The sequence below is a fragment of the Bombina bombina genome, chromosome 2 (assembly GCF_027579735.1).
Source record: "Bombina bombina isolate aBomBom1 chromosome 2, aBomBom1.pri, whole genome shotgun sequence".
In the NCBI taxonomy this organism is placed as follows: Eukaryota; Metazoa; Chordata; class Amphibia; order Anura; family Bombinatoridae; genus Bombina; species Bombina bombina.
In genome coordinates, this window is record NC_069500.1 from 719,777,914 (window position 1) to 719,805,347 (window position 27,434).

At 38.4% G+C, this 27,434-nt stretch overlaps 1 protein-coding gene across 1 annotated transcript in view; it reads left to right on the forward strand.

Moving 5' to 3' along the window:
* The first annotated feature begins 2,241 nt into the window (after positions 1-2,241).
* TRIM14 (tripartite motif containing 14) overlaps positions 2,242-27,434 on the forward strand; it is a 307,177-nt gene continuing 281,984 nt past the window's right edge. Inside the window, exon 1 of the mRNA XM_053700018.1 lies at positions 2,242-3,135. Within this exon, the coding sequence (XP_053555993.1) occupies positions 2,512-3,135 (624 nt within the window). The 5' untranslated portion in view covers positions 2,242-2,511. The remainder of the gene's footprint in view (positions 3,136-27,434) is intronic.

A 27,434-nucleotide genomic window follows, 5' to 3' on the forward strand; every position in this document is an offset into this window, starting at 1 on the left:
GAAAAATACTTCTTCAACTCAATTGACCAAATGGAAAAGTATTGGTCTATTTGGGATACCTGGCTAAACAAATAACTCATCCTTTTTCCTTTTCTTGATTATCCCGGGTCCACATAATCACATTCTTCTTCCCTTCTCCTCCCTTTTTTTCTCTTCTTGCTGTGTTCCCCTCTCCCCCTCCTGTCTGAGATCTTTAATTTAATCTGCTGATTACATAAACATGAGTTCACCTGAGAATCTTACATCTAGACACTTGGAGAGGTAAAATTCAATACTAGAACTATGATAATAGCAGCATGTATATGAGAGATCACCTTTATTATTATGCTTGAAATCCGTTTTTAACTAATGATTGAGACAAATGTGTTCACAAAAAAGGAAAATACTTGTCACTATGGTAAATTGACAATTTCATATGTTGTAATATTGTTTTAATTTTAAAAATCAATAAAAAAAAATCGTACTTTTTTACATAGAGATGTTCAGGTGATATTTTTTCCCTTTAACTGCACGGCTATGGCGATTTAAAACACCTGCTAAATTACATGAAACCAGAGATTGGGAAACTGGTAACACTCTATATCAAGCCCATCCATCAAATTAAGAGTTTTTGAACAGTAGAGTCATTACTGAATGTGGTTTATAAGACTCTTGCACAGTGACTATCAAATTAAAAAGCCGGTATCAGAAAATAAAGATTAAACAGATTTAACAAAATAAAATAAAAATCTTTAAACATTTGATAATCTTTGTTACTCCGTTACACTGTTTTGGGTCTATATATTTTAGGGGTTGAGCACTGCTGCTCTGAATATTATGTTTATGGGTTACATTAGGGCGTGAGTTGATGAGTTTAAAGAACCAAGGGGGCAGTGACCTAAAAGTTTGAAAACCACTGATCTATATGGATCATGGAAGTTTAATTTTGACTTTCTATCCCTGTAATCAATTTGCAGCAGTTAAATACCTATAAAAATGAAATGTGTTTACAAATAAAATGATCTAAGGAAATAGGGCACTTTAAGTTTACATTAAAATGTCCCTTTAAAGTGAATGTCAATGTAGATAAATTGGTGCCCGGTTTTTAATAATCCTATTAAAAACAAGGGCACTTTAATTCATCAAAATTTACATTTCACTCGTTTTCTTCAACATATTTACCTTTTAATCTTCACAGCTGCTCCAGCGATTAACCCGGCCGTCGGAAGCCTCTTCATTAGTCAGAAATGAGGAATCCGGCATCCTCCAATCACGGCATCCCCCACGGGGGAATCTTGGCCTAAGGCAACGCCGTGATTGGAGGAAGCCAGATTCGTCATTTTGGACCCGCGAAGAGGGCTTGCGATGGGCGGAGGAAGCGCTGCAGCGGCTGTCAGGATTAAAAGGTACGTATTTGAAGAAAACGGGTGAAATGTAAATTTTGATGAATTAAAGTGCCCTTGTTTTTAATAGGATTATCAAAAACCGGGCACTGATTCATCTAAATTGACATTCACTTTAACAATAGTTTTATATAGGAATCGATGCTGGTCAGATAGATCACTCCTTTGAGATATATTCAGATTTGGCTTTTTGGCAGAATTAGGTAGAAGTTTCATATTGGGATCAAAGAGTTGGAGGCTGAGAAGGGCCTGGGTAATAATATATGTGACTGACTACAAGAAAGAACTGGGAGCAATGCAAATGTGCTGTACTATTAGCTCACTTGTGCATTTCTTATAGAACTTCACAGATCTCAAACAACAGGACAGTCCTGTTACAAAGGCCTAATAGTAATTATATAAATGCCAGACTTGTACAGCCTGTTTGAGATTTATATTTTGGCCTATATGAGCCTCATTGGTCAATGTAAAAAGGCTGCACCCAGTAAGAAACCAATATTCCCTCTAAGTTTGACAAATATGTTCTCTTTAGAATATTATCAAACTGTGTGCTCCAATTGACTAGTGGACATAACCAAGCAAATGAAGATCACAAATATTGACATTTACACTAGTTATTCCTATGAAGATTTGGGTATAAATGATTAGCTTTTAAACAATAGTAGCAACCTGTGTAACTTTATTTTATTTTTTAATATTTAAACCCATTAAATTACATAGAAAATGCAATCAAAACCTAACAATAGCCAATATAATCACAGTCAAGGAAATACTGAGATTACAACATGTGCAACATCATATTACTGCTACTGTATAATTAACACACCTATTTGCTCTCACGGAACAACCACCAGTCACATGGGGACTGTAACGGGAGTTTCGTTTCCAGGAGTTGTAAGGACTTCAGTCTGAGATAATTATAGACATTGGTGAAAGCAAGAAGATATAAAAACGTCTGAGGATTATATTGGAGGCTTTAGGAAATGATAATTCAGAAAACACAAAAATACAGCAGGTACAGCATTGACTAATTTGAGATATTGCTATAAAGGCATAGAACGGCGAAAAAGGAACTAAATACAGGAAGAGCAAGTAAAAAGTATTAGTATTGAAAAATAAAATCTGTGTTATGGAGAGGACAGAGCGATCAGGCGGGAACTCCCAGACCGGATCCTTCTCTCAGATGTTGCCTAGTGCGGTGCCTACTACTTCTGGTCCTGCTGCACAATGCGGGCTGTGCGGAGCAGGATGCCCAGTGCCAGTGCTTATGGTCTCCTGCGGACACCGCTTCTGCCTCGGCTGTCTGGAGAGTTTCTGGCAGCAGATTTCTACCTGTGACCGCCCGTGCCCTTCATGCACTTCGCGAGTTGGGTGTCACCGCCCCGCGTCTCCCCAGCAGCAGCCAGCGCTGTGTGATGTGTGCACGCCACGTTCCCCCTGTTCTGCGCGGTGGAGCTGCTTGACCTGTGGTGAGTCGTACTGCCCAGAGCATTTCCAGTCACACATGTTGGAAGATGATGGTGGTCAGGAGGGGGGTCTGTCCGGGCACAGAGTGTGCGATGCAGCCAGCGATGAAGCCAAAAGGATGCGAGAAATGAGGAGCGCAAGGCGCCGATGCAGGGAGCACACGGAACGGGCGGTGGAACTTTACTGCGTGGTCTGCAGAGTATGTGTGTGCACTTTATGCCCTCTGCTGGGTACTCACCGTGGGCATCCAGTGACTCTTATACAGCAGGAGGCCCAGCACAAGAAGGTAAGGACCTTCATTCTTCTATATTGTTATATTTCTAATGTTTTTTGTCAAAACAAGACGTGTGTGTATATCTATCAATAATTTTTGCCCAGAATAGAGCCATGTTACTTTCACAGGTGTGTCATGAGTGTTTTATAGCAGCAGTATTAGAAAAAAATATTTGCAACACTGTTATACATTGTTGTAAACATTGCAGGTCTGTAATGCTAAACAATGCACAGTATAGTTAAAAAAATCATTGTTACAAACATTTACACTCTCATGAACCTATATAGGGGTATTTTCAATAAAGCAAACCAAGTCAATTTGTAAGTTATCAAATTCTATGCTCTATTTAAATTGATATTTTAAATCTGTATTTCACATCCCTTTAACGGGACAAACTATTTTAATATTATGTAATAAAGCTACTTTGCAATATACATTTATAATTTATGTGTCCCCATTTTTATGTAATTTAATTCTGAAAATTGTTAATTTTCTAATTGTCAAAACTTGAAATGCACCTGCTGAGTTATCAAGGCTAACTCTGCTACATATCATTCTCTAATCGGCTTTAACTTATAACCGCAAAACAATACATGCTATACTAACTTTATGACAGTGACTAGGCTTGTTGTCTGTGGACTAAAGTCCAAATCGGCTCCTCCAAGTAAGGCAAATGGTGAGTGGAGTTTGGCTATTGAAATACAGTTGCTCTAAATTAAATGTTATTTTTTTATAAAATGTTTAGACTTGGCTGATATATTATTCTTTAGCAATACAACATAAATATCTTGTAATTACAAGGTCTTTACTTTTCCTTTAAACTATTTTTAAAATATAGCAAAAAATATTCTCCAGAGTGTAGAAGTAATTTGTGTCCCTGCCATTATAAAGTGGACCTGTATAAAGCTAAAATTTAGGAATAGATTACAAGTAGAGCGCTAACTTATCGCAATTTGCCAGTTTGGGGGAGTGTGATAATTAACCAGCCATTAGATGTCTCATTAATTTTCTAAAAGTGCCCCAAATGCCCTCAAAATAGAGGACATTATAGTTTTTTATTTTAAGACAAAAATCTAGCTTTTTTTTAAATTTATTTTTTAATTATAATAAAAAAAGAACTGTACTAGGCAGTTTTGGGACTTTAAAGTTGGCGGGAGTTTGGTGTTAGGAAAAAAAAAATCACTGAAAAATGCTTTTACATTGCGGCCTATGGAAACTGTGTGTTCCCAGTAAATATATATGTATATGCTAATATACATATATATTTATGTGTTAGTATGTGTATATAGATATATATTTATAAATGCTGCACAAGGTTCTGATGATGTCCCTGCTGGCATCAGAACGAGGATCCCATAGGAGCCTATGCAAGTGTGCTCTCATAAGCGCAATGTTTCCATGCAATTTTGAAGGCAAGGTCACGTTTGCATTGCACCAAACTTGTAATACCAGCACACATTAGCGTGTGCTGGTATTACAAAGTGAAGCGCAAATATCGCTTTCTAGAAAGCGATATTTAGCACTCCACTTGTAATCTGGCCCTTCTTGGGCTAACAAACGTTTCTGCTCCCTGTATGGAATACAGTCAATAGCAATAAAGAAAATAAATAGAATTATGATTTTTGTTGTTTTTTTTTTCTTATGCACTGTCAGGAAAAAATGGTACGGATGGGGTCCATTTATGAACACTTAGGATACAACTTCTAGATAAACAAGAAAAGATAGGAGTGGCGCACTAGGCTGAGTTATATTAAAATGTGCAAGTATCCATTATACTGAAAGATAAAATAAACGTAGTATTACTTAAAAAGATGTCATTTCTTAAAAGAGGTCATAAATATCACTGAAAATAATGAACCAGTAATTATATCAGAATACCATAAAATCTATTATATAAAATAGTTAAATAATAGTGCTAAAAAATTATAAATAATAAATAGGGTTCAGTTAAAGTATTTATTCAAACACAAAAAAGCAAATGCATTCAATCAAGTAAAATATGAAAAAAAAATAGATATATATTCATTCAAAAATAGAACAAGATGTGGCCACATGTAATAAAACTTATCACTCATATAAGGTATTACTAAAACCAAGTTATGCAGGTTATAATTCTAATTGTAAGAAAGACAGCTGTGGGCTTGTGAAAGACTAGATGGTGATTTAAAGGATTACTTTCTGTTATAATTTTTAAGCTAAACAACTAACATATTAAAGTTAATAAACATTAATTAAAACCTACTGACCTATATTTTCTCCAAAACAAAGTTTCATAACGTTCTAAAAGTTTTATATCTTTTATTCGCCGATGATGTCACGTTATCCTGCCCACTTTTTTCAGCACTGCATGTTCAAAATACTTAAACCAATAACTTTGTGTTTAAAGCGCCATTTTGAAACCTAGGTATTGTAAACGGATTGGTACAGAGCAAAGGATACCCATGGAGTGGGTTTGGAAAACAATTACATTTGCAGACAAGATTTCTGATATACGGTAGCGATATGTTAATGAAATGCTATTGATAAAAAGCGTATTTGGGGTAGTTAGTTAGTAACAGGCATAGAAAATATTTACTTACAGTGGCCCTTTAATATCATCCAGCAAAGTCTGTTTCCTTAGAGTAAGTCTGTGCAAAAGTCTGTTTGATTCAGTTTAGCAAACAATTGTGGTGAATGGAAAAAAAGTTATCTGCAGTCCAGGTATATAATTCGGATAGCCAAATGTCACTTTGTAAGTACAGGTAGCCCTCAGTTTACGCCGGGGTTGGGTTCCAGATGGAATGGTTGTAAATCGAAACCGTTGTAAATTAAAATCCAGTTTATAATGTAAGTCAAAGGGAAGTGAGGTAGATAGATTCCAGGCCCCTCTCAAAATTGTCATAAGTAACACCCAATACATTATTTTAAAAGCTTTGAAATTAAGACTTTAAATGCTAGACAGCATTATAAACCTAATAAAACAATCACACAACACAGAATATATAATTAAACTAAGTTAAATGAACAAAAACATTTGCTAAACAGCATTATAAACCTAATAAAATTATCACACAACACAGACTTCACTTGCATTTTTCTTTCACAGTTCTTTCTATGCATTCCAATATGGACTGAGTTATAGACAGGAAGATCTTGTTCCTTTGAAATCTGCTCAATAGCTCAGGTCTGGTTAAACTGATACATTTCAGCTTGCTTGGCTTTGCTGCAACACAAGCGGACAGCTCCACCTATTGGCTATTTTATTAAATGCACTACTTCTCAATGCTTTTCAATAGCAGTCACATGACTGGAAAAAAAGGTTGTTATTCTGAAACGGTGTAAATTGAACCGTTGTAAAACGAGGGCCACCTGTATCCTATAATTAATCCTAATTGTTCCTATGGAAGTTCAGTAGCCCTTGGGTTAGGCTGATAAGTTCCTAAAACCTAACGAGTGCTGACCGGTCAGTCAAGAAAATGTTCCAGTATTAAAGTGGGAGAACTTGCACGTACCTAACAGACTTGGTAGCTGTAAGCGGCTCCGGTGCTGTGTAAATGCTTTCCCTGGACAATCAGCTGCGGGCACTACACGCCGAGTATCGGTTCACTCCTAAGCGTGGCTTCAGCGTCTTCACTCAGCGTGTACGTGTTCTTCGTCACCTGACTCAAGTGACCAATCCGGATTCTGGAAAACGTACCAAATTCGAAAACTTCACTGATATTCTCAGACAATCCAATTGCGGGTGATTCATAGGTTGTAAGTCATTCTACGCGTTTCAGCACTGCGTGCCTTTATCAAGATGACTTACAGGTGGTCTAGTACTTTCTTTTATAGGCTCGAATCTTGTAACACCTTTTTAACTCTATAATGTCCATTGTAACATACTCTATTTGAGCAGCAGTACTAAATTTCTATTAGTGGTATTTGCTTGGCGTATAATAAATTCCAAAAGGTGTTTAAATTTAAATTTAAAAATAGTGTAATCTGTCAAATATATATGAGTGATATTCAAACAAATTTTATATATAGTATAAAATGTCTTAGTATTACCAATAAAGGACTCTTTTTCATGTCTATATACTTATTCATGGGGTTGATACATTCATATCTTGATTAAGGGGAAGTTCAATTAAAAAATATATATAAGCACACGGGTATTGCACAGAAAGTCACATAAGTAATATATATAAAAGACATGTATTAAAAATACATATATACACAAAAAATATATCCATATATGCACCTCTAAAAACATCTATATATATATATATATATATATATATATATATATATATATATATATATATATATATATATATATATATATATATATATATATATATATATATACACACGTTTAGCAAAGATGTGCACTCTCACTTACTTGCAGCAACCAGGGTGCTAGTGGAATTAAATATAACGTCAGAAAAAGACCTTGCACTCGCTGGATTTTTTAACAAACTTTTTTACTTGGCAAAATTAGTGACGTTTCGGGGACAGTGTATCCCCTTCCTCAGTCTCTCTGTCTGAGGAAGGGGATACACTGTCCCCGAAACGTCACTAATTTTGCCAAGTAAAAAAGTTTGTTAAAAAATCCAGCGAGTTTTTTTTATTTATTTACAAAATAAATAAAATTTAATTTTTAATAAATAAATAAAATTTCTTTATTGGTAATACTAAGACATTTTAGACTATATATAAAATTTGTTTGAATATCACTCATATATATTTGACAGATTACACTATTTTTAAATTTAAACACCTTTTGGAATTTATTATACGCCAAGCAAATACCACTAATAGAAATTTAGTACTGCTGCTCAAATAGAGTATGTTACAATGGACATTATAGAGTTAAAAAGGTGTTACAAGATTCGAGCCTATAAAAGAAAGTACTAGACCACCTGTAAGTCATCTTGATAAAGGCACGCAGTGCTGAAACGCGTAGAATGACTTACAATCTATGAATCACCCGCAATTGGATTGTCTGAGAATATCAGTGAACTTTTCGAATTTGGTACGTTTTTCCAGGATCCGGATTGGTCACTTGAGTCAGGTGACGAAGAACACGTACACGCTGACAGTGAAGACGCTGAAGCCACGCTTAGGAGTGAACCGATACTCGGCGTGTAGTGCCCGCAGCTGATTGTCCAGGGAAAGCATTTACACAGCACCGGAGCCGCTTACAGCTACCAAGTCTGTTAGGTACGTGCAAGTTCTCCCACTTTAATACTGGAACATTTTCTTGACTGACCGGTCAGCACTCGTTAGGTTTTAGGAACTTATCAGCCTAACCCAAGGGCTACTCAACTTCCATAGGAACAATTAGGATTAATTATAGGATACTTACAAAGTGACATTTGGCTATCCGAATTATATACCTGGACTGCAGATAACTTTTTTTCCATTCACCACAATTGTTTGCTAAACTGAATCAAACAGACTTTTGCACAGACTTACTCTAAGGAAACAGACTTTGCTGGATGATATTAAATCACCATCTAGTCTTTCACAAGCCCACAGCTGTCTTTCTTACAATTAGAATTTTTTAGCACTATTATTTAACTATTTTATATAATAGATTTTATGGTATTCTGATATAATTACTGGTTCATTATTTTCAGTGATATTTATGACCTCTTTTAAGAAATGACATCTTTTTAAGTAATACTACGTTTATTTTATCTTTCAGTATATTGGATACTTGCACATTTTTATATAACTCAGCCTAGTGCGCCACTCCTATCTTTTCTTGTTTATCTAATAGTTTCTAACTGTGTTTGAGGGATCACAGTATACATTGGAGTTGGCCTTGAGTTATTCGAGGTATTAGTCCAGACCCATCTACTGTTTTTTATCTTAGGATACAACTTCTGTGTTTGTACCCTCAACGGGTCATAATTACACCTTAACCCCTTAATGACCGGACCATTTTTCAATTTTCTTACCCTTAATGACAATGGCTATTTTTACATTTCTGCAGTGTTTGTGTTTAGCTGTAATTTTCCTCTTACTCATTTACTGTACCCACACATATTATATACCGTTTTTCTCACCATTAAATGGACTTTCTAAAGATACCATTATTTTCATCATGTCTTATAATTTACTAAAAAATGGAAAAAAACACACTTTTTCTAACTTTGACCCCCAAAATCTGTTACACATCTACAATCACCAAAAAACACCCATGCTAAATAGTTTATAAATTTTGTCCTGAGTTTAGAAATACCCAATGTTTACACGTTCTTTGCTTTTTTTGCAAGTTATGGGGCAATAAATACAAGTAGCACTTCGCTATTTCCAAACCACTTTTTTTTTTTCAAAATTAGCGCTAGTTACATTGGAACCCTGATATCTGTCAGGAATACCTGAATATCCCTTGACATGTATATATTTTTTTTTAGAAGACAACCCAAAGTATTGATCTAGGCCCATTTTGGTATATTTCATGCCACCATTTCACCGCCAAATGCGATAAAAAAAAAAAAAAAGTTCACTTTTTCACAAAATTTGTCACAAACTTTAGGTTTCCCACTGAAATTATTTACAAACAGCTTCTGCAATTATGGCACAAATGGTTGTAAATGCTTTTCTGGGATCCCCTTTTTTCAGAAATAGCAGACTTATATGGCTTTGGGGTTGCTTTTTGGTAATTAGAAGGCCGCTAAATGCCGCTGCGCACCACACGTGTTTTATGCCCAGGAGTGAAGGGGTTAATTAGGGAGCTTGTAGGGTTAATTTTAGCTTTAGTGTAGTGTAGTAGACAACCCCAAGTATTGATCTAGGCCCATTTTGGTATATTTTATGCCACCATTTCACCGCCAAATGCGAGCAAATAAAAAAAAAACTTAACATTTTTCACAATTTTAGGTTTCTCACTGAAATTATCTACAAACAGCTTGTGCAATTATGGCAGAAATTGTTGTAAAAGCTTCTCTGGGATCCCCTTTGTTCAGAAATAGCAGACTTATATGGCTTTGGCGTTGCTTTTTGGTAATTAGAAGGCCGCTAAATGCTGCTGCGCACCACACGTTAATTATGCCCAGCAGTGAAGGGATTAAATTAGGTAGCTTGTAAGGAGCTTGCAGGGTTAATTTTAGAGATCAGCCTCCCACCTGACACATCCCACCCCCTGATCCCTCCCAAACAGCTCTCTTCCCTCCCCCACCCCACAATTGTTTCCGCCATCTTAAGTACTGGCAGAAAGTCTGCCAGTACTAAATAAAAGAGGTTTTTTTTTTTTTTTTAAATAAAAATAATAAAGTATTTTAGCTGTGATGGACCCCTGCCTTAGCCCCAACCTCCCTGATCCCCCCTCCAGCTCTCTAACCCTCTCCCCTACCTAATTACCGCCATCTTGGGTACTGGCATCTGTCTGCCAGTACCCAGTTTGGCCCCAAAACCCCCCCAAAAAGTATTTTTATTTTATTTTTTACTTAAAAAACTATTTCTGTAGTGTAGCAGCCCCCCACAATACTCCCACCCCCTCCCAGATCCTTTTATATATTTTTTTAAAAAAATTGCCTTTTTTTTCCCCTTTCTGCCCTCATTCATTGGTGTCAGTGTGGCTAATGGGTGCACGCGCGCGCCCCGTGCACACGCACATGCACGCTCACGTGCACACTCGCGCATCGTGCACGCGCACGCGCATCGTGCACCCGGCGGACACTGGCACTATCGCTACCGGTGCAGAGAGGGCCACAGAGTGGCTCTCTCTGCATCGGAGGCTTGTAAAGTGGTATTGCAGGATGCCTCCATATCGAGGCATCACTGCAATACCCTCAGAGCTGCTGGAAGCATTTGTGATCGATTCCAGCACTCTGTTTGACAACTGACGTACCAGGTACGTCCATTGTCATTAACTGCTTGTTAATGCATGACGTACCTGGTACGTCAGTTGTCATTAAGGGGTTAAAGGGACACTAAACCCAATTTTTTTCTTTCATGATTCAGGTAGAACATGTAATTTTAAGCAACTTTCTAATTTACTCCTATTATCAATTTTTCTTCGTTCTCTTGCTATCTTTATTTAATAAACAGGAATGTGATGCATAGGAGCCGGCCCATTTTTGGTTGAGAACCTGGGTTATGCTTGCTTATTGGTGGGTAAATGTAAGTCTCCAATAAGCAAGCGCTATCCATGGTACTGAACCTAAAAATGGGCTGGCTGCTAAGATTTACATTCCTGCTTTTAAAATAAAGATGGCAAGAGATCAAAGAAAAATTGTTAATAGGGGTAAATTAGAAAGTTGATAAAAAAATCCAATGCTCTATCTGAATCATGAAAGGAAAAAAAATTGTGTTCAGTGTCCCTTTAAGGAACTAATATGTACCATTTAGCGGTCAATAAGGTACAAATATGTTTCCAACTGTCAAATGGTCCATGATGTCTGTACCATTTAATCACCAAAAAAAAGGTACAATCACTTGTGTGACAAAAGTTTAGGGGGATGGGTGGTTCAGGTCTGCTAAACCCTGCAAGTCCATATAATTTGAGCACCTGAGCATTGCTTTTTCCCAAGATGGTAAAACGTAATTTTATACTTAGGCAACATAGAGTTTCCACAGTAATCATAATTATAAATAAACACAACTGGGAATTTACCCAAAATGAATTCAACATGCATCTTGTACAGCCAAATAATTAATGTTCAGTGGTTGTTGGTTATATGCACAGAACCATCTATTGGTTGAAAGCTACTAGACACTGTGTAACACAGCACCATCTATTGGTTGAAAGCTTCTGGACATTGTGTAACACAGCACCATCTATTGGTAGATAATTCATCACCAAAATGTGTACTGGGGGAAAAGACTTATTTGCATATATTTTGCATAGGGTGACAATTCAAATGTATGGTTGTTAGTTCTATCGTTTATGCCTCCCCTGCATCCCCCTTCCTTTTATTAGAGTTATATTGTATTATGTTGTTGCCTATATGTTTTCTCTGTTTATATTTTATGTGGAGTGTGTCACCATGTTAAATGTATTGTTGTTAGAGTCTAGTCCTGAGTGAAATAAAGCATTTTGAGTTGCTCCTTTTGGAACAGTTGGGGGTTGATTTATCAAAGGTTTACGCCAGGCTTCGACCGCCTACGACTGCAGGTTCTCACAAGAGAACCTGCAGTCCGTATTTAACAAGCAGTGGTCATCAGTCAGCTGCTTCCCTAACCTTTCACCACCTCTTAGGTGGTGAATTTCAATCTCCCCAGTCTTGTCTGACCGGGGAGATTGACAGCTCCTGCCTGCGTGTGATTGGCTGTGCGCAGACAGGGGGTGGCATTGCACAAGGGCACAAAATTGCATTCTTGTGCATTGCTGAATTCTGGCAGTGGAATTCAGCCCGCCGTATGTGTGCCCCTGTCTGCCGCAGCTTGATAAATCGACCCCTTGGTCTTGCATGGTTCTTAGAGGAATTCCAGTGGCAGAGTCTTAGGACCTGCTCTCTGGTTACACTTTTCTAAATCATCAAACTTCAGTGTGGCTACTGTACTTTTTTTGTTTTGTTTGTTTTTTTACATAATTGTTATTTAAAGATAAACAAATACTTATATACTTATCTTTCTGAGCAAGAGCACAGTACATGAATGCTATTTAATACATTTTGATGGAAAAGCATTTTGGCATTTTTAATATGCTGTTTTGAGTACGCATTTGCCATCATGAGGTACAAAGGGCTTGTCAATGGGCAGTACCCTTTAAAATGCCAAATGTGCACCATTTTTAAGGTTACATTATGGTACCATAGCACTGAGGTCCAATCTAGTCGCCAAAGGTACATATTTTTTTTTGAAAGGTACAATTTGCAAGGGTACATATATGTTCCCATGTTAAAGGGTACAGTGGGTGTACCTTAGAGGGTACTGCCCCAGTGACAAGCTGTTGTACCCCTAAAGGTACCATTTTTGCACATTTATTCTGACAGTGTGACATGCTTAACTAAGTGTCTTACCCCTATGTTTAGTCACTGGCGTCCTTAGAATTTCAACTGAAAACATAAATTATGCTTACCTGATAATTTCGTCTCCATCTGTATGAGGAGAGTCCACGGCTTCATTCCTTACTTGTGGGAATACAGAACCTGGCCACCAGGAGGAGGCAAAGACACCCCAGCCAAAGGCTTAAATACCTCCCCCAGTCATTCTGCCGAGGGAAGAAGGAACAGTAGGAGAAATATCATCAGGGTATAAATAGTGCCAGAAGAACAAAAAATGTTGGTCCGCCCAACGGATAAACCGGGTGGGGGCCTTGGACTCTCCTCATACAGATGGAAAGGAAATGATCAGGTAAGCATAATTTATGTTTTCCATCTTAATATGAGGCGAGTCCCCGGCTTCATTCCTTACTTGTGGGAAACATATACCCAAGCTCTAGAGGACACTGAAAACGGGAGGGTAAAAGAGAGGCGGACCCTATTCTGAGGGTATCACAGCCTGCAAAACCTTTCTCCCAAAAGCTGCATCAGTCGAAGCAAAAACATCAAATTTGTAAAACTTTGAAAAGGTATGTAAGGAGGACCAGGTAGCCACCCTACAAATCTGCTCCATAGAGACCTCATTCTTGAAGGCCCAAGATGAAGCCACAGCTCTATTTAAATGAGCCATAATCCTCTGAGGAGGCTTATGATCTGCTGTTTCATATGTTAAGCGAATAATGCTCCTCAACCAAAAAAGATAGGGAAGTGGAAGAAGCCTTCTGCCCTCTGCGCTTCCCAGAATAGACAACAAACAAAGCCGAAGTCTGTCTAAAATCCTTTGTGGCCTAAAGATAGAATTTCAAAGCCCTAAACCATATCCAGATTATGAAGTAATCGTTCCTTCGAAGAAGGATTAGGACACAAGGAAGGAACCACAATCTCCTGATTGATGTTGCGATCAGACACAACCTTAGGAAGAAAACCCAATCCAGTGCGAAGAACAGCCTTGTCAGCATGAAAAACTAGGTAAGGAGGAGGCTGCCATCTCAGACTCTGCGTGCCGAAGCAATAGCCAGTAGAAAAAGAACCTTCCACGACAGTAACTTTAATGTCAACTGAATGCATGGGCTCAAATGGAGCCCTCTGCAAATCCTTAAGAACCAGATTTAAACTACAAGGAGGAGCGGACTGTCTAAACACAGGCCTGATTCTAGACAGAGCCTGTAAATCAGGAAGCTCAGCGAGCCTCTTGTGTAATAACACAGAGCCGAAATCTGTCCCTTCAAGGTGCCAAGTACTTTCTCCAAACCATCTTGAAGAAAGGGAAAGAATCCTGGACACCCTGACCTTATGCCAGGGGAATCCCTGCTCTTCACACCAGAATAAGTAGGTCCTCCACACCTTATGATGGGTGCGACGAGTGACAGGCTTTCTAGCTTGAATGAGAGTATCAATCACACTCTCAGTAAAACCTCCCTTGGCTGGCTAGGACTAAGCGTTCAATCTCCACGCAGTCAGCCTCAGAGAATCTAGATTCTGATGAACAAAGGGACCCTGTTTCAGCAGATCTCTGCAACAAGGTAACCTCCATGAAGGAGATGAGAACATCCCCACCAGGTCCGCAAACCACATCCTTTGTGGCCACAATGAAGCAATTAGAATCGCCAAAGCTTGCTCCTGCTTGATGCGGGCCACTACCCGAGGTAGAAGTGGCAACGGTGGAAAAATGTAAACTAGTTTGAACCTCCAAGGCACTGCTAAGGCATCTATCAGCTCTGCCTGTGGATCCCTGGACCGCAACCCGTATCTGGGTAGCTTGGAATTGAGTCGGGACGCCATAAGATCTATCTCCGGCGTCCCCCATCTTTGGCAAATCTCCGCAAACACTTCGGGTTGGAGAGGCCACTCCCCCGGATGAAAGGATTGTCTGCTGAAGATGTCCGCTTCCCGGTTGTCCACACCTGGAATGTGGTTTGCTGACAGCGAACAGCTGTGGGCCTCCACCCACGCCAGAATACAAGATACTTCCCTCATTGCTAGGGAGCTCCTCGTCCCCCCCCCCCGATGGTTGATGTAAGCCACCAAGGTAATGCTGTCCGATTGGAATCTGATAAACTGGGAAGAACCCAGAGGAGGCCAAGCCTTCAGAGCGTTGAATATCGCTCGAAGTTCCAAAATGTTGATCAGGAGAAGAGATTCCTCTCGAGTCCACCGTCCCTGTGGACCTGTTGTCCAGAGAAATCTGTTGAGATAGATCAGAGTGGTTGCTGTTCCATTGCCTCAGCATGCACAGCTGAAGAGGTCTGAGATGGAACCTGGCAAATGGAATGATGTCTATGCTGGACACCATGAGCCCAGTTACATCCATACACCGGGCCACAGATGGCCCTGAGGTGGTCTGGGCAGCAAGACAACTGGAAGTAATTTTGCAACGTCTCTGGTCTGTAAGGAATATCCTCATGGATATGGAATCTATTATCTTGCCCAGGAATTCCACACTGGTACTGGGAACCAGAGAACTCTTTCCTAAATTTATCTTTCATCCATGAGATTGAAAAAGAGCTCTTGAATGGTCTTCTGGTAGCCTGCAGGACGGAGTCTGAACCAGGATGTCGTCCAAGTATGGTGCTACTGCAATACCTCTGGACCTCCCCACCGCGAGCAGAGCCCCCAGAACATTCGTAAAGACTCTTGGAGCAGTAGCCATACTAAAAGGAAGAGCCACAAAGTGCTGGTCCAGAAAAGCAAATCTTAAGAACTTGAAGTGATCCTTGTGTATTGGCAAATGTAGGTAAGCATCCTTCAAGTCTATCGTAGTCATGAACTGTCCCTCTTTGAAGTTTGAGCTTGTGTGGTGGCAAGTTTACACAGGTGTGATATTTCAATATTGGCATCAGTAAACCATTTGTAGACCACTTGTAATTAATTCCCTATTTAAAAATTGTTTATATGATAGATAGGCTTGATGAAGTGATACCAGTTTCTCAGTGTCTGGTTTTATGTTACTTAAAAATCACCAATCTTAAATCACCATATATAGAAATCTTGAGTTATGTCTTTGCTTGCAGCATAGTTGTACAACTGCACCAATAAACGTTATTGAAATGTATTCTAGTTACCGAAAGTGTTATGTAGTGCAGTGTTTTTCAACCAGTGTGCCGTGGCACACTAGTGTGCCGTGAGAGATCCTCAGGTGTGCCACGGCAGACTGACAACAGTGCGGGGGTGTCCCTCTTTCAAATTTTGAAATATTGGGAGGTATGTGACAGGCTCATCAGGCATCATTTACAACCATGACATTTACATTCATTCACAGACAATCATTATGATTGTTTGTGAATGAATGTCAATATGTCATGTATAGTTTGTAGGAGGCATGGCATGACAGCACAGTACAGTGTGTATGTGTGTGTGTGTATATATATATATATATATATATATAAATAAATAAATAAAATGTGTGATTTTGTAAAATTTTGGGATGGTGGTGTGCCGCAGGATTTTTTAATGTAAAAAAGTGTGCCACGGCAAAAAAAAAGGTTGAAAATCACTGATGTAGTGCACACTACACCGTTTTGTTTCTGGCAAAAGAAATCTAGAAAATTATCTTCAGATGACTGTGTGCACCACTCACACAGGCACAACATTCCTTCCTATGTGATTTAGGCAGTCTGTCAGTCCCAACATGAAGTAGGGCAAACACAGTTGTGTCTGCAGTTGTAATTTCTAAAGAGTTGCAAAGCAGATCTCTTGCTAAAGTGGCACAATATTTGGGGCAGGACCAACATATACGCAGATCAGAACCAGTCTCTCCACACTGTCTCCAACACAAGAATATCAGAGATATTTTAGATAATCTGAGTGGAATAAAATACCATTTCAACATAAGTTTATAGTAGGATTCTAATAAACTAATGCAATGGATTGTTTTCTTAGTAGAAATGATGACCTTTGCACGAGATGGACGACCCCAACTCTCCTTCCCATGTTCTTATTTACCATTGTTTGCCCTCACTATAATTCTCTAATAGTATTTCATAATGCACAGTTTCACTAGTCTACCACCCACCATCCATCTCTTCCAATTTGTACACAACCTAGGTTGACCTCGCTGGAATCCCCAAGAAATAAGAAAACTAAGCTATCTAGTGCTCTTAAAGTTTAACCAAGATGGGTTCGCAGATACATACTCTCCAATCTGCTCTGGGGCATTCCCTGACTATTTAAGTCTTCAACCATGATCTCACTTCAAGTGATAAAGGGGACCCCCCCAAGCGCCTACCAAGCTGGAGGCAAAAGGGGATAGCAAATAGGTTCAATAAAATTGTTAAAATATTAAAATTCTAAAATTTATTAATAATGTCTAAAAACATACAATGTAAATCATGGATCCATGAGAATAAATGAGTAAAAACAATACATACAAACAATGTGCAAAATATCAGCAACAGATAGTAAGCAACAAATAATCACAGATGCCAGACTGAGAATACACTGGTTGGGGTAATGAGGGTCAACAATACATCAAAAATATCAAAAAAGTAAAAAATATACAAATGTCTAGTGTCCAGAAATATTCAATAGTGTGAAATCCAAAAAAATTGTCGTGGGAAATGACTCAATCTAAAAATAGAAAAATGTGTCTATGGAAAATCCAATATGTGAATTGCAATTCAGTGACGAAAAAATCAAAATGATTATTATTATTATTAGGGTATTGTAGCCAATGAACATGTTGATTTTTTGCGCCAAAACTTTAAGCTCCTCCCACTTCCTGTTAACTGCATTGTGGGTATGGGCATTGTATTCATAGTATGGGCATTCTCTCCAATATTATTTCTATATTGGTCCTAGCTAATTGGTCTATATGTGCTTAGATAAGAGAGGTACTGGACATGGTATCTGTTTCATATGTGTAGTTTATTTGGTATCAGGGTTAGTATCGGATTCCAACTTCCGGTTGTTATGGACAATGATGTCACTTCCGGTTTGTGTAAAGTATAGCACAATTGTATAACATACTTACTGTGCCAGAATCTGACTATAGTGATCTACCTAGCCGAAATGACTACTGAATACTTATTCTAAAGAATGGATCCTACTATCTAGACTGTAAGAGATTGCCCACGGAATGTTGTTTCCGGTAACGGCAAGATGTGACGTAATTTCCAGTTAAGAAATGCCCCCGGAGTTTTACTTCCGGTATTGTGTAAACTCTGAGGTTATTTCCGGTCCAATTAATGGAGCCGTACTTTCTCTTATAGAGTTCAATTTCGACGTGTTAGGCTAAGTCTGGTGCAGAGTATTATTATGATGCATATATGTCATTTCCGGTCAGGACTTTGCATATATAGAATTCAGGCTTAGTTATGTATTTCAATACAAAGGAATAATGTGATGCACATATGTTTTCAGATTTACACAAAAAAGGGCAAATCTAACTTATCTAATAAAAACAGACAGAAATAAACATATATCAAATAGAGCATTTTCACTTATTTGCGTGTATTAATTGTAGCTCGCTTGTCAACTTTGTATAAAAATAATAAAAATAATGCACATTTGTAGTTTGGGAAACAATATTGAGCATGGACTAAGAGAAGTCGCTATTTAAAGGGACACTGTACCCAAAAATTTTATTTTGTGATTCAGATTGAGCATGAAATTTTAAGCAACTTTCTAATTTACTCCTATTATCAAATTTTCTTCATTCTCTTGGTATCTTTATTTGAAATGCAAGAATGTAAGTTTAGATGCTGGCCCATTTTTGGTGAACAACCTGGGTTGTCCTTGCTGATTGGTGGATAAATTCATCCACCAATAAAAAAGTGCTGTCCAGAGTACTGAAAACAAAAAAAAGCTTAGATGCCTTCTTTTTCAAATAATGATAGCAAGAGAACGAAGAAAAATTGATAATAGGAGTAAATTAGAAAGTTGCTTAAAATTGCATGCTCTTTCTGAATTACAAAAGAAAAAATTTGGGTACAGTGTCCCTTTAAGTGTTTACATAACAAATCGGAGACATATAAGAGATGGCATATATAAGAATTAACATTAATGAGCTGGTGATAGCTCATAATGGCTCATGTTATCTAGTAGCACAAGTATTACTATATATAAAATACTATATGTGAATAAGTTATATAAGTGATCAAATCTTGCTTTAATCCCCAGATTTGTGACGTCACTACCAGGTATGAGATTAAATTTAGCTAGTTGCTGTAATCGGCAACTGGGTCGTGGATCACACTGGATCTGTGTATAAACCACATTGGATGCTGAGGAAATGTGCACCAACACTAAATTTAGATGATATTGGTGTAACTATGGTCAGATTGGGACGGTTACCAACACTGACTAGGTTTTGGCGTCACAACGACACATACGACCCTATTGGTGGTGAATATAATTTGGGCTAGTAGACTAACTCTTCTTAAGCGTAGAGACAGCAGGGGGCTAGCTTATAAACTCATAAGCCTGAATATAATTTGGGCTAGTAGACCAACTCTTCTTAAGCATAGAGACAGCAGGGGGCTAGCTTATAAACTCATAAGCCTAATTATGGAATAGACTCAAAAGCCTCATTATGGAATAAACTCATAAGCCTCATTATAGAATAGATGCAGCCTTCCTTGGCTTTGTAAAGGAAGATCTCTTGTAGAATCTATGATAAATGGTTAAGGAGGAAACACACTTAAGTTGGAAATGGTCAGGATACATTGGTGCTCCTGGAGGATTGAGGAGAGGGCATTTTTAAGGCAGGACTTAGGTGATCTTAAACAAATGGGAAAAGTCCTCTTTTTATTATTTAATCCCTTGGGATGCAGGCAGTCAAGAGTGAAAATCCATTTGGATTCTGTAATAAGTAATTTTTTTCTCAAAATTACCTCCTCTCCATCCTTTGTTGACTTTCTGAATGCCCATGAAGGACAGATCTTTAATGTTTCCGTTATGTTTTAGGGTGAAGTGCTATGTTATGTTTTAGGGTGAAAGTCAACAAAGGATGGAGAGGAGGTAATTTTGAGAAAAAAAAAACCTAGTTAGTGTTGGTAACCGTCCCAATCTGACCATAGTTACACCAATATCATCTAAATTTAGTGTTGGTGCACATTTCCTCAGCATCCAATGTGGTTTATACACAGATCCAGTGTGATCCACGACCCAGTTGCTGATTACAGCAACTAGCTAAATTTAATCTCATACCTGGTAGTGACGTCACGAATCTGGGGATTAAAGCAAGATTTGATCACTTATATAACTTATTCACATATAGTATTTTATATATAGTAATACTTGTGCTACTAGATAACATGAGCCATTATGAGCTATCACCAGCTCATTAATGTTAATTCTTATATATGCCATCTCTTATATGTCTCTGATTTGTTATGTAAACACTGGTTCTCTAGTAATCCACTTAAATAGCGACTTCTCTTAGTCCATGCTCAATATTGTTTCCCAAACTACAAATATGCCATATTTTTATTATTTTTATACAAAGTTGGCAAGCGAGCTACAATTGATACACGCAAATAAGTGAAAATGCTCTATTAGATATATGTTTAGTTCTGTCTGTTTTTATTAGATAAGTTAGATTTGACCTTTTTTGTGTAAATCTGAAAACATGTGCATCACATTATTCCTTTGTATTGATATACATAACTAAGCGTGAATTCTATATATGCAAAGTCCTGACCGGAAATGACATATATGCATCATAATAATACTCTGCACCAAACTTAGCCTATCACGTCGAAATTGAACTCTATAAGAGAAAGTACGGCTCCATTAATTGGACCGGAAATAACCTCAGAGTTTACACAATACCGGAAGTAAAACTCCGGGGGCATTTCTTAACTGGAAATGACGTCACATCTTGCCGTTACCGGAAACAACATTCCGTGGGCAATCTCTTACAGTCTAGATAGTAGGATCCATTCTTTAGAATAAGTATTCAGTAGTCATTTCGGCTAGGTAGATCACTATAGTCAGATTCTGGCACAGTAAGTATGTTATACAATTGTGCTATACTTTACACAAACCGGAAGGGACATCATTGTCCATAACAACTGGAAGTTGGAATCCGATACTAACCCTGATACCAAATAAACTACACATATGAAACAGATACCATGTCCAGTACCTCTCTTATCTAAGCACATATAGACCAATTAGCTAGGACCAATATAGAAATAATATTGGAGAGAATGCCCATACTATGAATACAATGCCCATACCCACAATGCAGTTAACAGGAAGTGGGAGGAGCTTAAAGTTTTGGCGCAAAAATTCAACATGTTCATTGGCTACAATACCCTTTATAAGGACACATTCTCCTAAATAAACTCAGTCTTGATAAAGGCCTTATTGGGGCCGAAACGCGTCGACTGAGTATTGGTAAGCCTAATCCCTTTTATGCACTGTTGTGTGAAGCTATCTGCACCATATTTTTCTTTATATTTTTAGGTGGATATCGTTTTGTTGGGCCAATCTGGTTCAGACTCTAATCCTGTTTCACACTCCTGTGGACACAGCCCTTCCTCCTCTCACACCCTCAAGGATAGATCTACACTGTGGGATCACTACAAGGAATATCCATCTAGGTCTGGGTGACTATTTTCACTTTATATATACCGAATTTTAATGTTTTCATTTTGATTTTTTCGTCACTGAATTGCAATTCACATATTGATTTTCCATAGACACATTTTTCTATTTTTAGATTGAGTCATTTCCCACGACAATTTTTTGGATTTCACACTATTGAATATTTCTGGTCACTAGACATTTGTATATTTTTTACTTTTTTGATGTATTGTTGACAATTTTCTGAGTACCCTCATTACCCCAACCGGTGTATTCTCAGTCTGACATCTGTGATTATTTGTTGCTTACTATCTGTTGCTGATATTTTGCACATTGTTTGTATTTATTGTTTTTACTCATTTATTCTCATGGATCCATGATTTACATTGTATGTTTTTAGACATTGTTAATAAATTTTAGAATTTTAATATTTTAACAATTTTATTGAACCTATTTGCTATCCCCTTTTGCCTCCAGCTTGGTAGGCGCTTGGGGGGTCCCCTTTATCACTTGATTCCTATTGGTGGTCACTAGGTACACCCCTCCCCTGAACTAAGGGTTTAGAGTAGGCGCTAGTCCCATCTCCTCAACCATGATCTCACTTCACACCGCCTTATGCATATTACTCATGTCCTTAAACACTTCCCTAAGATTATGGATTGGGGGAGGGTGGGGAGTGACACTGTTATGGTGCCTGAGTGTTTGCCAGACTGCAAAATGCTGCAAGATTATATCATTAAAAATTTGTAATTCCGCAATTCTATATTCAGGTATCTTCAGGACATCCTCTAAGCACAATTCTCTTGGAATGGAAAACTTTGTACCAGCCTGGAATCTCATGGTTGTTACTCCAGGCCGCAATGTGCGACAGAAGCATATGTGTGTGTGTATATATATATATATATATATATATATATTAGGGATGCACCGAAATTTCGGCCGCAGAAAGTTTCGGCCGAAAATAGCATTTTTTGTTATTTCGGTTTTCGTTTTTTTTGCCTTTTATTTTCGGCAAAATTATTGTGTAGCATATTTTAAATTTGATGCCAGCCTAGAGCTGCTGTTTGAGTTCATTACTTGACTTACTGTTTTGCATATAATAATAGTTTTCTAGGACTATACTTTATTTTGATAATTGGTAACAAAACAAAAACGGTTAAATGTGATTCTGTTACACAGAACTAAATAAAGAATAATACTAGCGATGCACCAAAATTTGGGCCGCCGAAAATGTGCAATTCCAATTTCGGCCCAAAGAGGCCCAAAATGGCTAAAAATGTACAGCCCTCCCCTGTTCTATTGAGTTACATGTCTATCCTTAGCATAAGGTGAGCAGCACAGCAATGGCATGGTACACAGAGCACACACATAAGTACCATTACATGATGATATTTGAAACTAGCAGAGAAGGAAACCAAAGTTCAGAATAGTGAATACAAATATCAAAGGAGGATAAGTAACATGTTTATAAACACTTGATATTATCAGACACAGCCCTAAGCACACACAGTGAATATCTTTAAAGCCTTATATACAGTGCTCATACATCAGCCTCTTGTGCGTAGACATTCTATTCGCCTGAGGCAAATATGCGTGCACACTTTATAAGCATAAGCCCCAAGCTCGCACACAGTTGGTACAAATTAGCACCCACCAGACAGTGTAAACAAAAAAGCACGGTAACTTTCTATAACCACCTTGCACGTAAGGTTGTAGCTAAGTCCAGTGGTCCTGGTGATAGGTGACAGGCAGACTCCATTTGGGGCTCTGGACATATAATCTGACGGGTCAGTGTGAGACCAGGAACTAGGCAGAGATACGATGAGAGACGATCAGGTGCAGCCACGCTCATCGCACGGATAACTATACCCAAAAACAAAACACATGTCCACCTCGTATTGTTGTCTGGCTATAACCACGCTCTCCCTTATAGAGCTCCAGTTTCACTGCAGATCACGCCCTACTGTACAAGTGAAAATGTCCATTTATTGGAGCTTTCCCGCCTACAAGCTCTCTCAGCTACACACACACACACTGTAGTTAAAAAAGAAAAAAACAATTTCGGTTTCGTTTCGGTTTTCGGCCAGGATCATCCTGAATTTTCGGTATCGGTTTCGGTCCAGAATTTTCATTTCGGTGCATCCCTAATATATATATAGGGAAAAGCAACACCTCCTCAAGAGTATGCAAGCTGCAATATCTTGTGGGTGACTCTAGGTTTTTTTCCACAGTCACACATAATTTAAGAAAAATGTATAAATCTGACTGTTTCAGAAAAGTCTTTTAATTCCAAAGTAGGAATGCGTCTAAACAAATACAAAGTATTGACATCTTCATTTTGGCAATGCGCCCTGTTATATATCCTAGGTTACAGAATTTAATTCTATCTCGGCAGTAACCTCCAATGATCATAAAATTATCAGCAATATCTCCAATTAATAATATAGTGGAATTTGTCAATACACTCTAGTGAAACGTTATATAATCTCTATAGAGTATTCAAGAATGATATTGAGATCTCTAGAAATTATGACAATAACATTTATTAAAACATGTTAATATTTAATCTTAAATTAAATTAATTCCTGAGTTCTGACCAGTTAATCTCTATAAACATGTCGATTATATTTATGCAGCAACTGAACATCACCTATGACCAGTTATATTTATCAATTGATCAACACAACTTTAATATATTAACAGGCCATAGAGATATTTAGATTAATTACTATTCATTAGATATTGTCTATTATCCCATGAATGGATTAGATATTTCTATAAATTAACCTTAACTTAAAATAAATCACTTAACAAATATCCCAGATTAATTTTACAAGAACAATTTGTATTTTACCAGCAACACTTACTCCAATAGCAAAATATGGGCTACTAATTTACCAATGCTTAATTAACAATATATAACACAAATCTTAACAAATCTCAATAAATCTAATGAAATTTCCAGAAAATATAATTAAGCTATTCGGCCCAAAGTAGTCTTATAATACTGTAAATAATTAACCAGATATTGTTGCATAGTACTACCAATTCAACATATACCAATTAATCTAGCGTAAAATAATTTCTTATTTAGCCTCAATAAAACAAATATCACAATAACCACAAATAACTTATGACATTAAAATACCTAAATCCTTTCTTAATAATATTTAACACTACTATACTTACGACCCTGGTCTAATATTAAATATAAGAATAAGATACCTTTTCAATTCACAGCTGCAGCTATACTATTCTATAACAAATTTCTTTGTTGAGGCCTATTTAATATATAAAAGAAATTAAACGCACATACATTACAAGATAACCATATTGAGAATTTCAGCTTCCAGATATTCTATTAGTCATACGTGAAGGAATATCCCACTTCTTTTGCAAGGTTACAGGTCACAGAGTATCTCTCTTTTCCACATAGAGTGTTCCAGCCAGTAGTCAGAGAAAGTATAAGCCCAAAATGTGTGTATCTCTCTCTTTCAAAGTGAGACTCTTCCCCTCTTGCATAGAATGAAAGCCTATATCGGTCATAAGCCACTCAAGTGACGCCAAGTACCTCTAGTGCGTCTACTTCATTTACCTTACAAGACATGGCAGCAGTTATGAATTCTACCCTCACAGAGGTTTTATCTAAACTGCCTGGGTTGCAAGGGAAGCGTGATAGCTCTGGGTTAAGAACAAATGCCAAGCTTTCTGACGCTTTAGTAGCCGTATCCGATATTCCCTCACAATGTTCTGAGGTAGGGATGAGGGATTTGCTGTCTGAGGGAGAGATTTCTGTTTCAGGAAAGACGCTCCCTCAGACAGACTCTGATATGACAGCCGTTAAATTCAAGCTAGAACACCTCCGCTTGTTGCTCAGGGAGGTATTGGCGACTCTGGATGATTGTGACCCTATTGTGGTTCCAGAGAAATTGTGTAAAATGCTTAGAGGTTCCTGTTTACACTGATGTTTTTCCGGTCCCTAAGAGGATTGCGGATATTGTTTCTAAGGAGTGGTATAGACCAGGTATACCGTTCGCTCCCCCTCCTACTTTTAAGAAAATGTTTCCCATATCTGACACCATGCGGGACTCGTGGCAGACGGCCCCTAAGGTGGAGGGAGCTGTTTCTACACTAGCTAAGCGTACAGCTATACCTATTGAAGACAGTTGTGCTTTCAAAGATCCTATGGATAAAAAATTAGAGGGTCTCCTAAAGAAAATTTTTGTTCATCAAGGTTTTCTTCTCCAACCTATTGCATGCATTGTTCCTGTAACTACTGCAGCTGCTTTTTGGTTCGAGGCTCTAGAAGAGGCTCTCCAGGGGGATACCCCATTAGATGATATTCTGGATAGAATTAAGGCTCTTAAGCTGGCTAATTCTGTCATTACAGATGCCGCTTTTCAACTGGCTAAATTAGCAGCAAAAAATTCAGGTTTTGCCATTTTAGCGCGTAGAGCGTTATGGCTCAAGTCCTGGTCAGCTGATGTGTCATCAAAATCAAAGCTTTTGACTATCCCTTTCAAAGGAAAGACCCTATTCAGGCCTGAACTGAAGGAGATTATTTCAGACATCACTGGAGGGAAGGGCCATACCCTCCCTCAGGATTAAACAAATAAAATAAAGACCAAACAAAATAATTTTCGTTCCTTTCGAAACTTCGAGTGGTCCCGCTTCAGCTTCCCCTGCTGCAAAGCAAGAGGGGAATTTTGCTCAATCCAAGTCAGTCTGGAGACCTAACCAGGCTTGGAACAAGGGTAAACATGCCAAGAAACCTGCAGCTGCCTCCAAGACAGCATGAAGGGGTAGCCCCCGATCCGGGACCGGATCTAGTAGGGGGCAGACTCTCTCTCTTGGCTCAGGCTTGGGCAAGAGATGTTCACGATTCCTGGGCTTTAGAAATTGTTTCCCAGGGATATCTTCTGGACTTCAAAGATTCCCCCCCAAGGGGGAGATTTCACATTTCTCAATTGTCTGCAAACCAGACAAAAAGAGAGGCGTTCTTATGCTGTGTAGAAGACCTATGCACCATGGGAGTGATTCACCCGGTTCCAAGAGCGGAACAGGGGCAAGGGTTTTACTCCAACCTGTTTGTGGTTTCCAAAAAAGAAGGAACTTTCAGACCAATCTTGGATCTCAAGATCCTAAACAAATTCCTCAGAGTCCCGTCCTTCAAGATGTAGACTATTCGGACTATTCTGCCACTGATCCCGGAGGGTCAATATATGACCACCGTGGACTTAAAGGATGCGTATCTGCACATCCCTATCCACAGAGATCATCACCGGTTTCTCAAGTTTGCCTTTCTGGACAGACATTACCAGTTTGTGGCCCTTCCCTTCGGGTTGGCCACGGCTCCCAGAATTTTCACAAAAGTGCTAGGGTCCCTTCTAGCGGTTCTAAGACCGCGGGGCATAGCAGTGGCACCTTATCTAGATGACATCTTAATTCAAGCGTCAACTTTCCAACTAGCCAAGTCTCACACGGACATCGTGTTGGCTTTTCTGAGATCTCATGGGTGGAAGGTGAACATAAAAAAGAGTTCTCTCTTCCCTCTCACAAGAGTTTCCTTCCTAGGAACTCTGATAGACTCGGTAGAAATGAAAATATTTCTGACGGAGGTCAGGAAATTAAAACTCGTAAACACCTGCCGAGCTCTTCATTCCATTCCTCGGCCGTCAGTGGCTCAGTGTATGGAGGTAATCTGACTAATGGTAGCGGCAATGGACATAGTTCCGTTTGCTCGCTTACACCTCAGAACAGTGGAATGGGGATTATGCAGATTTATCTCCTCAGATAGATCTGAATCAGGAGACCAGAGATTCTTTT